General features: G+C 40.0%; 1 protein-coding gene across 2 annotated transcripts in view; it reads left to right on the top strand.

Annotated features, from left to right (window-relative positions):
• Window positions 1–12,359, top strand: part of LOC133420062 (hepatocyte growth factor activator) — a 29,348-nt gene extending 16,989 nt beyond the window's left edge. For both annotated transcript variants that reach the window (XM_061709627.1, XM_061709625.1), the window contains 5 exons: window positions 549–837; window positions 5,317–5,456; window positions 7,035–7,175; window positions 9,799–9,941; window positions 12,047–12,359. In XM_061709627.1, coding sequence (XP_061565611.1) covers window positions 549–837; window positions 5,317–5,456; window positions 7,035–7,175; window positions 9,799–9,941; window positions 12,047–12,220 — 887 coding nt within the window. In that variant the 3' untranslated portion in view covers window positions 12,221–12,359. The remainder of the gene's footprint in view (window positions 1–548; window positions 838–5,316; window positions 5,457–7,034; window positions 7,176–9,798; window positions 9,942–12,046) is intronic.
• Window positions 12,360–12,586: the final 227 nt, after the last annotated feature.

Here is a 12,586-nt window from a genome sequence, read left to right as displayed (position 1 = left end):
GGGTCAGAATTACCAAACAGATCCAGGGAGGAAACAGAGACGGATGAAATCGGTTTTATTTTTTCCCACATTCCGTTTTTATTTGTTCCATTTTTGGTCTATTTTGGTTTTTAATTTTTGAGCATTTGTTTTTTTAGCATTTTTTGCAAATGTAACCCCAAGACAGTATATAAAGTAATGAAATATAGACAATTTATGCAACTATAACCTAACACTTTAATGTTTTCATACCTTTAAACATATTTAAAGGCAAAAACATGGCACCAGTTATTCTCGTGTCCAACAAAACATTCCTTTTTTGGGGATAAACAAAAAAATAACCAAAAGTTGTAATGTAATGATGAAAAAAAAAAAATACATAAATAAATAAAAGGAAAAAAAATCCCCAAAAAATCGATCTTTAGACATATGAATCGATTTTTAGGAATTAATATGAGAATCGATTTAGAATTGGGAAATCAATTTTTTCAACACAGGCCTAACCAAGATGTTTCAGTCACAGCTTGAAATAAGCGCTTGAATTAATCATCTTTCCTCACTTGTTTCAGCTTTTTCCCGAAGGATCATCCCGTTCCAAGTCTGGCCCGGTATTAAAAAACCAAACCCCACTAAGCCGAAGCTGAAGCCGAAGCCGAAGCGGCCCAGAAGTCCTGCGTGTGGGACGAGACACAAGAAGAGGTTAACGGTGGCCAGGGGCCGTATTTTGGGTGGAAGTTCAGCCCTGCCAGGTACTCATCCATGGATGGCAGCTATTTATATTGGACAGTCAGACTTCTGCGCCGGCAGTCTGATCTCTTCCTGCTGGATCCTCTCCGCAGCACACTGCTTCTTCCGCAAGTATGCACCGCAGCCCAGCTGCTCTCTATACGAAGCTGTTGAATCTTGTTCAGTAAAAATACTGTGGGATTTTCCACACAAAATAGGAACATTTGATCCCCCGTGTAATGCTTCATTCCTGCAGAAATGTCTCCTGTTTTAAAGGAGCATGAGGCAGGATTGAGGCAGGATTTATGAAAAAAATTTGTATACGTTTTAAGTTTTCTAGTAATAATGTCAGATGAAGCGTTCCAAACCAAAAAGAATGAGTCCTCTAGTGTATCTCTCCTTTGCCTTGAACAGGCTGTGTGCTGCAAAATGTGCTGCAATTCTGGGGCCGAATTTCCCGCGCTGTCCTGCGGATGTGACGTCACATGACGCTGAATGCACGTTCTCCCGTGCCGGCTTCACTGTTGGCTGCAGTACCCCCAACGGCCGTCGTGGTGAAGGGTGGCGCTAGAGAGTCTCATTTCTTAAAAGGAGCCTCATGCTCCTTTAAGAGTGAGGGTTGTGTTTTCTGAATTTTGAAGCTGAAGAGGTCATGACTGATGAAGTTATTCTGAGGCTTTGACCCCTTCAGCACACGAACAGAAGGATCAAGAATCCCTTTTAATTAAAACCAAAAACATTTAAAAAAAACAAACTCTTCCTTTTGATTCTCGTGACCTAACATTCACTGCCCTGAAGTCCTTAAATCATTAAGTTTGAGCTTAGCAACAGAGTGCCTTTCAAATATAGTACAATCAATGCTAAATAGTGTTTTCGTACACTTAGTATTCAATTACAAGAGATTAGAGCGACCTCAGATAAAGGCTTTTAGATCAAAGTTTAGATAAACATCTTAAAAAGGTTACTATGACAGAGTTAAACTGAGCAACGATTAAAACTTGTTAAAACAAATACTTACATTGAACTGTGTGCAAAGAGCCCCTTTATAAGTGAACTTTAAGTGAACTTATAACTTGAGGCTAAAGAAAGTTCTTCGCTCTGGTGAAATTCCAGTTCTTCCATTTTCAATGTTAGTTATATTTAATTTAGTGCAGTTGAGTTTTTATCCTGAGCATGTGCATTTAAACATTTATAAAAGACTCAAACAACAAACAAATCCAGTTTAACGTACATATCAACACAACATACATATATATTAACCCTATCTACATATGTTTGCTTCAAAGGGGAGAAGTAAAACCAGTTAACTCCCTCGTAAAAAGCTAGATCCTGGCCATTAGTAACAATTAAATGACAAAAATATATAATAAAATGATTATATTGTAATTATTGTAACAATTACAGCAATTATGAATCTGTGGTCATTTCATAACATCTCCCAACATTCAAATGTTACAGATCTTATATTCGCCATACATATTATTAATGTCACCTTCATCGAAATCATCATTAAAAATGATATATTAATATGATTATGATCATTAATTAGATTAGTACTGGTGATGTAAAAGTAGTCACTGACTAAAACTAGTATTGACAATTAATTACAAGGTAAGACAATGACTATTCAGAGACATTTAGAGACATATAGCTGACTAATACATGTCACCTCAGCTTAATAGTCCCATAAACTTAGACAGGACTTTGAAAGTCTCAGTGGGCTGAAAGATGAACAGAGAGAGAAAGGATGAACATTAATCCACAATGTAACAATAACCACAATCCTATTGGCCTTAACAGCATTTGGTACACATTTCATTAAAAATGATACTGCACATCAGCAAAATATTGTATTATCAACTCTTTCTCCAAGTTCTCAAATATTGGAGTCGTTATGACTCAGCTCGTGAGCCTGTAGGGGCCGTGTTCTGAAGAAAAGTTAAGAAGAAAAAGAAAAGAAAGAAAATCCTCCACATGAACTGCTGGGAATAGTCTTAAAAAGTGATGCCTGGATGCTGAAACATGCACAAACAACTCCAGTAATGACCTCCACGCATTGATCTGCGCCTAACAGGATCTTCTTTTCATCAGACGAGACGTCTTTAAAATAGTACATAGGCTACTTTTTATTCTTTCAATTCCGTAACCATTACCAGGCGCTGAAAGAGACAAAGAGTGCAGACTATAGCAAACATCATGCATTTATTGAGTGTAGGTGAAGAAAGCGCTGTCATTTTTATGTTGTGCAGCTACTAGGGATGGGCGGTACGGACTAAAAAAATGTATCACGATCATTTCTGGCATTTATCCCGATAACTATAGAAATGACGATTAAAAAAAATACCAATTCAACTCCACCTTTGTAACTATAAATCTATCTCGCTCTCAGATCAGCCATGTTTGTTACACAAAAACATCATCAACGGGAATTTATCTTTCTTTCTTTCTTTCTTTCTTTCTTTCTTTCTTTCTTTCTTTCTTTCTTTCTTTCTTTCTTTCTTTCTTTCTTTCTTTCTTTCTTTCTTTCTTTCTTTCTTTCTTTCTTTCTGGCTCATTTCCTTCCTTCCTTCCTTCCTCCTGCTCTCTCCTTCCTTCTTCCCTTCCTCTTTTCTTCCTTCCTTCCTTCCTTCCTTCCTTCCTTCCTTCCTTCCTTCCTTCCTTCCTTCCTTCCTCCTTTTTTCCCTTCCTTCCTTCCTTCCTTCCATCCTTCCATCCTTCCTTCCTTCCTTCCTTCCTTCCTTCCTTCCTTCCTTCCTTCCTTCCTTCCTCCCTTTTTCCCTTCCTTCTTTCTTTCCTTGTTTTCTCCCTTCCTTCCTTCTTTCCTTGTTTCCTTCCTTCCTTCCTTCCTTCCTTCCTTCCTTCCTTCCTTCCTTCCTTCCTTCCTTCCTTCCTTCCTTCCTTCCTTCCTTCCTTCCTTCCTTCCTTCCTTCCTTCCTTCCTTCCTTCCTTCCTTCCTTCACGTACGTTGTGCGTGGATTTAACGCAGAACCATAAATCAGCTTTACACAAAAACGTCATCAACGGGAATTTATTGTTTTTACCGTGAGATACAAATTCTTATTGTGGGGAATTTTTTTGACGGTTTATCGTGAACGGTAAAATATCACCCATTCCTAGCAGCTACCTTGCTTGGGTTTCTGTGGGAGTGTTTGAGCACACGGCAGCGATATGTGGCGGGAACGTCTGGAATAGGGCTGCAACAACGAATCGATAAAATCGATAAAAATCGATTATTAAAAGCGTTGGCAACGAATTCCATTATCCATTCGTTGTGTTGCGCGATTATTACGTCACTCACTAAAGCCTGATTTATGGTTCCGCGTTAAATCGACGGCGTAGCCTACGGCGTAGGGTATAAAGACTTTAACTTAAAACTTAACTAGAACTTAAAATTTGCTTGACACAAATGAAAGTTCAATAGAAACACGTGGGAAAAACAGCTAACCTTTTAAGTGATGTGTGTTATCAGGTGTAATGGCATTTTTAGGTTAGAAATAAGAAAACTTCTTGGTAAGATCCTTAGTTTTTATTTTTTCTTAGAGAACAAATTGTAATGTTCTAACAAATCCTGTTTCTGATTTGTATTTTTCTTTATTTTTTATAATTTATTTATTGTTTTGACAGCTCAGGTCCCTTTTAAACAAAGTATACCTCTTTTGTGCACTTTATTTTTATATATTTGGCAGATGTATAGCATACATGTGTATGTTTTCTGTGTTAGTCCATTTAGTTTAGTTTTTAATCAATACTTTAAAAGCTCAGGGATGTTCAAGGAGCAACCTGTTTGTGAACTTTCTGAAGATTATCTGCACTGTGAATTTCCACTGTCAGTTCTGTTTTCGAATGGTTGGAATTTAATGCTTATTTTTTCTTTTAATCCGATTCATCAATTAATCGAAAAAATAATCGACAGATTAATCGATTATTAAAATAATCGTTAGTTGCAGCCCTACTCTGGAATCAACTGGTTCCTGTTAAAAGGAAACGGTGAAATCTTAAAGTCAATTTGGAAATGGACAGGGAGTCAGTTAAGGGGTTGCAAAATCAGAGTTACCGTACACGATTAGTTAAGCTGCTGCTGCAGAAAAAGGAAGCCCAAAAAACATCTGGGCCTGAAAAGGAAGGGTTAATGTGCAAAAAAGGAGCTTTGTTGAGTCAAGTCTGGGTCATGCACCGGCTGTAGTCGCAGCACATTTGATCTGATCAGGAAACGGCCTCCTGAGATAACAGCTGTGCTGTTTAAGATAATCTGGAGAGCAGTAACGGGGACAAAAGGATATGAGAAGTGCAGGAGTAGGTCATGCCTTTACCAGGTGGCCTTCATTTTGTGGCAGTCTGCTCTTTTCTATTTTAATTTCCTGTGCAAACGTTCAAAATACAGGAGAGATAGGCCAGGTTGTTAGGACACCTACCACGAAATGCCCTTATCGCCGCACCATTCTGCTGCTCTCGATTCTCTTCTGTTTCTACGGCAACAACTCGATGAAAGTACACAGCGATGATGAAAGAGATGGTGGTAATTGGGGCAACCTGGATGTTGGACTAAAACATTGGACTGGCAGAAATGTAGAAGTCTCGTCTTCTAAGAGTTTTTCTTTTCTTCCCCTCCAGCCCTTTGAAATCCCAAATCCGCGTGGTGCTGGGCCAGCAGGGCTTCAACATCACCGGGCCCAACACCCGGACCTTCGAGGTGGAGGACTACATCTTTCCAGAGCAGTTCTCCGTGTTCAATCCCACGCTACATGACATCGGTGAGCATTCGGCCTCGTACGTGCCCGATGACTCACATAAACACGGAGACTTTCCGTACCCGTTTAGAAACACTCAAAACTCTCTTCAGACTCCACTTTGAGTGCGCAGCTGTGCATCACGGAGCAGCTGTGGCCCCGAGCTCCCCGGCTCTCAACACACACTCACAGATGGGTGTGGCGGCATCACGCAGGGAGACTCGGAGTCTACCACTTAGGGCTGGGCGATATGGACCAAAAGTCATATCTCCATATTTTCTAGCTCAGGTCGGCAACCCAAAATGTTGAAAGAGCCATATTGGACCAAAAACACAAAAAACAAATATGTCTGGAGCCACAAAAAATGAAAATCTTGTATCAGAATTAGAATGAAGGCAAATGGCGAAATGCGAAATGTCGAGAAAAAAGTTGAAATGTTGAGAAAAAAGTTGAAATGTTGAGAAAAAAGTTGAAATGTTGAGAAAAAAGTCAAAATTTAGAGAAAAGGGTCGAAATGTCTAGATTAATGTTGAAGTACAATCTCGAGAAGAAAGTCAAAATGTTGAGAAAAAAGTCGAAATGTTGAGAAAAAAGTCAAAATTTTGAGAAAAGGCTCGAAATGTCAAGATTAATGTTGAAGTACATTCTCGAGAAAAAAGTCAAAATGTTGAGAAAAAAGTTAAAATATCGAGAAAAAAGTCAAAATTTAGAGAAAAAAGTTGAAATGTCGAGATTAATGTTGAAATACAGTTTCGAGAAAAAAGTCAAAATGTCGAGATTAAAAAGGAAAGGGAAAAAGGAAGAAAAAAGGAGAAAAAAGAAAAAAGAAGAAAAAAAGAGAAAAAAAGGAAAAAAGAGAAAGAAAGAACAAAAGAGAAAAAAAGAGAAAAAAAAGGAAAAAAAAGGTCAAACATTTTTGAAAAAGCTCCAGGAGCCACTAGGGCGACGCTAAAGAGCTACATGCGGCTCCAGAGCCGCGGGTTGCCGACCCCTGTTCTAGCTGAATGGCGATACTCGATATATATTGATATTTTTTCTGTGCCATAATTGGGGTTTCCCCCAAAGCATTATAGCATAGCATCTCTGTTAGCTTCATTTTTTCAGTTTTAATACAAAGCCTCGTGCCAAATGTCACACAGGTTCCTTTATTAACAGAGGTCTGCACAATATCAAAATGTATAAAATAAATGAAATGAAAATAAACTGCCTGCATATATAGAATAAAAATGCTTCTTAAATAAAATAAAACAAATATCCCTTTCCTGCATAACAATTACATTAAAATACACTGTGCAATTAATACAATGTAGACGGTAACAGGCAGACTTTTCCACTGAGGTTGACAGTTGTGCAAATAAAAAAACATTTGTGCAAATCTCAAATAAAACATTCAAGTCAATTTGTCACAAAATAAGCTATATAAAAATCATTAAAAAAAAATAATTAAATTTAAAATCGATATAAACGATATTGTCTCGTACCATATCACGTTTGAAAATATATCGATATATATTAAAATCTCGATATATCGCCCAGCCCTACTACCACTTGCTCCCTAGCTTATTTCAACCATTTCATAACATTTCCTCTTCTTTCCTCCAGTTCTGGTCAAACTGAAGAAGCAGGGCGGGCGATGCGTGAGGAAAACCCCCTTCATCAGGCCCATCTGCCTCCCAGGAAAAACCACCACGTTCCCCGACGGCTTCTGCTGCGCTATAAGCGGCTGGGGACACATGTACGAGAGTGAGTGATGCGGCATCATTTCACTGTCATCATAACCGCCGCCTACATATTTGCAGTGCAGCTCCAGTGAATGATGTCTTTGTTTATCCATTAAAGCTGCCACCGCCGGGGGGGATGGGGGGAGTGCTGTGTTCGTTTGCACTGTAAATAACTTCCAAGGAAAGTTTTCTATTAATTTTCTGGACGCATATAAGGAATATTCACTCTCCTTGGTGCTGACAGTTAGATATGAAGATCAATATCACTATTAGATCTGTCACGGCCAGATGCTGATGAGCTCGGCTCAGGAAATGCAGATATTTAGTCTGAGTCAGCAGCTCTGAGCACAAACAAGAAAACTGGTCTCCAACTTCAGTTACTAAGGACGAGTTATGACCCCTGTACAGGACTGTCTCAGAAAATTAGAATATTGTGATAAAGTTCTTTATTTTCTGTAATGCAATTAAAAAAACAAAAATGTCATACATTCTGGATTCATTACAAATCAACTGAAATATTGCAAGCCTTTTATTATTTTAATATTGCTGATTATGGCTTACAGTTTAAGATTAAGATTCCCAGAATATTCTAATTTTTTGAGATAGGATATTTGAGTTTTCTTAAAGGGGACATATTATGGCATTTAATGTATATTTTAAACAGGCCTTGAATGTCTTAAAAACAATTTAAAGCTTGTTTTTTCTACATAAATCAGAAATCCAGCCTGTGGGCCCTGTCACTAGTTTTACCGCTTCTAAGCCCTTTTTCTGTGCTTCATTTTAGGGAAGGGGGGGGTATGATAATGAGGCTCTGTGCTGATTGGCTCCCTGAATGACGTGTAGGAGGGGAGGAGAATAAACCTCGCTCCAGCCAGAGCAGCCGGCTACGTACACAAAGCGTGTCCCATGCGAGAAGCTTCTGCGACAAAATAAAATCCATTGCTTTATTTTTTTTGTATTAGACTGTCCTAACTGGCCGCGAGTTTAACGGTTTCAGTGTGGACAGAGAGCGTCCGATGTCACGCAGCTCGATAGTCGGATGCTCTCATTCAGTTACACCCTGTAAACGGATCTTAAAGCCTGATTTACGGTTCTGCGTTAAATCGACGCGTACCCTACGCCGTAGGCTCTGCGTTGGTGTAATGCGGAGCCATAAATCAGCCTTTAGTCACTGCGCGCTGGCCCTGCAACCCCACGGCGGGCGCCCGGCGCATGGCTCCGGGGCGCATCGCCCGTTACCGGGGATCAAACCGACAGATTTCGCTGAAAATCTCGGAGGGTGAAGCTGATCCAGCCTGGGACGTACCCCAGAAATCCCTGCTCCCAAAGCGGCCGGGAACCTGGACAATTTAGTCAGACGGACCCCGCTTTGGGAACCAGGAAGTAGGCTGGAGCAGCGCGCATCGTCGGTTACCGGGGATCAAACCAACAGATTTGGCTGAAAATCTCGGAGGGTGAAGCTGGTCCGACCTGGGACGGACCCCCGAGGACCCAGCTCCAAAACCACCCGGGAACCTGGATGATTTAACCCGGATCCGCTCCGCCGCGGCGCCGCGTCCAACTGGCTCAAAGAAGGACCGCTCCAGCCGGCTGAGAGAGCTGGTTGTGGGCGTGGTTTCAGCAGCGGAGGCCGAACCTCTGCGCCTAGGGTGACGTCACCCTAGGCGCAGATTCTAATCGGCTAAAAAAAAATCACGTGACACTGGGGGATACTGTAAGGCGGGGGTCACAGACCTTGCAGAAATTCATGGTATTTTGTCTCCCCTGTGCTGGCAGGGTGAGGGGAGACCACTTTATATATGTTAAAACAAGAAAAAACTTGTTTTTCATAATATGTCCCCTTTAAGCTGTAAGCCATGATCAGCAATATTAAAATAATAAAAGGCTTGCAATATTTCAGTTGATTTGTAATGAATCCAGAATGTATGACATTTTTGTATTACAGAAAATAAAGGACTTTGTCACAATATTCAAATTTTCTGAGACAGTCCTGTATATTTAACCTTCTCATGCATGAGCAAAAATGGAAAAAGAAAAAATACTTTAAAGGCTTCATAGCCTACTACTATTAACCGTCACATATTCCTCTCTTACATCGTTTAGTTTCATTTCAGGTTGACGACCTGACAAAATAAACACTTAACAGGTTTACAAGCCATTAAAATATCAGGTTTTAAAGCTTTTCCTTTTCCCCTGCCATGACTGAAGTTCAGCACCCCCCAGAAGCAGACATTTAAAGGTATTTATTGTGTGTATTAGAGACTGGAAGAGGGAGATTGCAGATCTAATGAGTTCCCTGTGTTGCGTGACGGGACCCCCGTTAGAGAACACGGTTGAGCAGGCCGGCAGCGGCCTGGAGGAGAGCTGCAGCTGCTCCACATTCAGGGGAAACCATTTGAGGTGGTTTCAGCATCTGGTTAGAGTGCTTCCCTGGTATTTGTATTGCAATTTACAAAAATCATTGTGAATAGGCTATCAAAGAGTAAACGGCCTTTGGCTGCAGCTACAGGATATGTATTCATTAGTCGCTGCATTAATCGGTGCGAGGCTGCGTTTTACTGTCACCTGCTGCATCTGGTCGCTCGCGTCTTCTTTTGCATCCGCTTGTTTTTTGTCTGAGTTGTTGCTGGTTTGATTTTTTACAGAGGCGAACCAGTACTCCAGTCTGCAGGAGGCCGGCGTGAGGCTGTACCCGCAGGACAAGTGCAGGAGACCAGAGGTGTACGGCCAGCACGTCACCGGCGACATGATCTGCGCCGGGCTCAACGGCTGTGCCGACGCGTGCCAGGTGAGGAATGCAAACGAAACACAATGATTATCAAAACCAAGAAGAGACTGCGGTCCTGATTTGTCCTACAGTCATAATTAGGGCTGGGACGATACGGGTAACTCACGATTCAATACTGTGTCGATATGTGGCCCAGGATAACGATAATATCACGATACACGATATCTGCGACATTCGATATTTTGTAAGAAATTTCATCAACGATATATCACGATATATGTGACTGAAAAAGAACAAATACCCATAAAAAGGAAAACGTCTGTAGTTATGCATTTATTCAATGACAAAACTTCATACAATGTACAAATAAAGTGCATTTGTATAGAGCAGGGGTCGGCAACCCAAAATGTTGAAAGAGCCATATTGGACCAAAAACACAAAAAACAAATATGTCTGGAGCCTTGTATAAGTCTTGTATAAGCTTTAGAATGAAGGCAACACATGCTGCATGTATCTATATTAGTTATAACTGGGGGAAGATTTATTTTTTCATTGTGCACTTCGAGAAAAAAGTCGAAATGTCGAGATTAATGTTGAAGTACAAACTCGAGAAAAAAGTCGAAATGTCACGAAAAAAGTCGAAATGTTGAGAAAAAAGTCGAAATGTTGAGAAAAAAGTCAAAATTTCGAGAAACAAGTCGAAATGTTGAGATTAAAAAGGAAAGGGAAAAGGAATAAAAAAAGAGGAAAAAAAGAAGAAAAAAATAAGAAAAAAAATAAGAAAAAAAGAAAAAAAAAAGGAAAAAAAAGGTCAAACATATTTGAAAAAGCTCCAGGAGCCACTAGGGCGGCGCTAAAGAGCCGCATGCGGCTCTAGAGCCGCGGGTTGCCGACCCCGGGTATAGAGCCTTACTGCCTCCTAGTCTTGTAAATGTAAACACTGTACAGCTGAACAAATTAAAGTGCATGAACAATAGTGCGGTGACAACCCTGTAAATGTGTGTTGTAATAAAATATCGATATTTTCCGTCAGTTTATCGATTATTTATTGCGACAGAGAGCGCAACAATATATTGCAATATCGATTTTTTTCCCCACCACTTGTCATGATCCCTCGAGTTGAGGTGGGAAATATTATTGTGGAGCACCTGTCTGAGTAGTCGGTACCCAGAGTCACAACAGACGATTCAGCTGTTTAGACGGCAGCAGGGATGAGAGGAAGCTTTGAGAAAGGAAGTAAGAGCTTCTCCAGTGCCAGACTACCCACTCACCCTGCTGTGCCAAACATTGAAGCATCCTCCTTTTAAATTGAATGTCACAGTTCACTGTTTACCTCATTGGCAGAGAGCAATTTTTAGTTATGTATGAGCAGTACTGGAGTTGTAAAAAAAAATTCAGGGGGGATGGTGGATTTTATCATATGGGGACAGATAGTTTGTGCTGATTACAAATAATATAATATATTACAAATAATAGCAGTGACCAAAACACCTGCAGAAATACTGCAGGAATGACATAGCAGCAGTTAAATGCAGCCTTCTGTAAGCTTTAAATATCCACTGGGCTTACATCAAATACATCAAAACACAACAATAAAAAACACTTTTCTGAACTTATCAATATGACTCTGTCCTTCACAGGATAAGTAAAATGGATCACTGCAAAAACTCACAATCTTAACAAGAATATTTGTCCAATTTCTAGTTAATATGTCTCATTTTAGTAAAAAAAAATCTCATTACACTTAAAACAAGACATCACTGAAAAAAGATTTTTTTGCTTGTAATATGAAGATAAATCTTGTCCCACTGGCAGATTTTCCTACTTATTTCAAGTGAAAATTTACTTGAAACAGGTGAAAATTGTCAAATAAGTTATTTTTCTGGTGTTATTTTTCTGGTGATGACTCTAAATGTTGAAATAGCAGTAAAACCACATTCATTGATGAAATGACATAAGGGATGGAAAGGGGGGATAGCAGTTTTACAGGGGGGATGATTTGGACCGTTTTTATTTCAGGGGGGGATGCCATCCTCCCTCATCCCCCCTCATCCCCCCTCACCCCCCCTCAACTCCAGTACTGTGTATGAGGTTTCAAGTGTGTGACTCAGTGTGTGTTGGGCCCGTGCATATGTGTTTACGCCTGCTCTCGTGCTCTTCCCCAGGGCGACTCCGGCGGCCCACTGGCTTGTGCGAAGGGTGACGTCAGCTTCATCTACGGGATCATCAGCTGGGGAGACGGCTGCGGCCACTCAGCAAAGCCGGGAGTTTATACAAGAGTGGCCAACTATATCGACTGGATAAATTCAAAGATCACACGCAAACCCAAGGCTTCATGAATAACCGCGACTGTAGGATCTGAGTTATTGTAGTTTATAAATATATATAAATATATATATACATATGAATATATTTTAAGTGTTATTTTATTTTTTTGTAATAATTATGGAAGTTTATGGGATACTGTCTTTAACTGTGAAATGCTTTGTGAGTGAATAAACCTTTAATGACTTGACCAGACTTTGTGCATCTTTGAGACAAATAAAGAGCAGTCGCATTAATCTAACCCTGAGAGTTATGCAAAACCCAAATATTGAAAAAGAAATGCTGAATGAAAATGACTTATTAAAAAAAAACACCCCAATGTTACGAAAATACTTTTTTTTACACTTCCAGAAGGTGGTTGTTCTGGCGATTTGATATAT

Source organism: Cololabis saira, chromosome 20, assembly GCF_033807715.1.
Source record: "Cololabis saira isolate AMF1-May2022 chromosome 20, fColSai1.1, whole genome shotgun sequence".
Lineage (NCBI taxonomy): Eukaryota > Metazoa > Chordata > Actinopteri > Beloniformes > Belonidae > Cololabis > Cololabis saira.
This window is presented reverse-complemented; position numbering and strand designations above follow the sequence as displayed.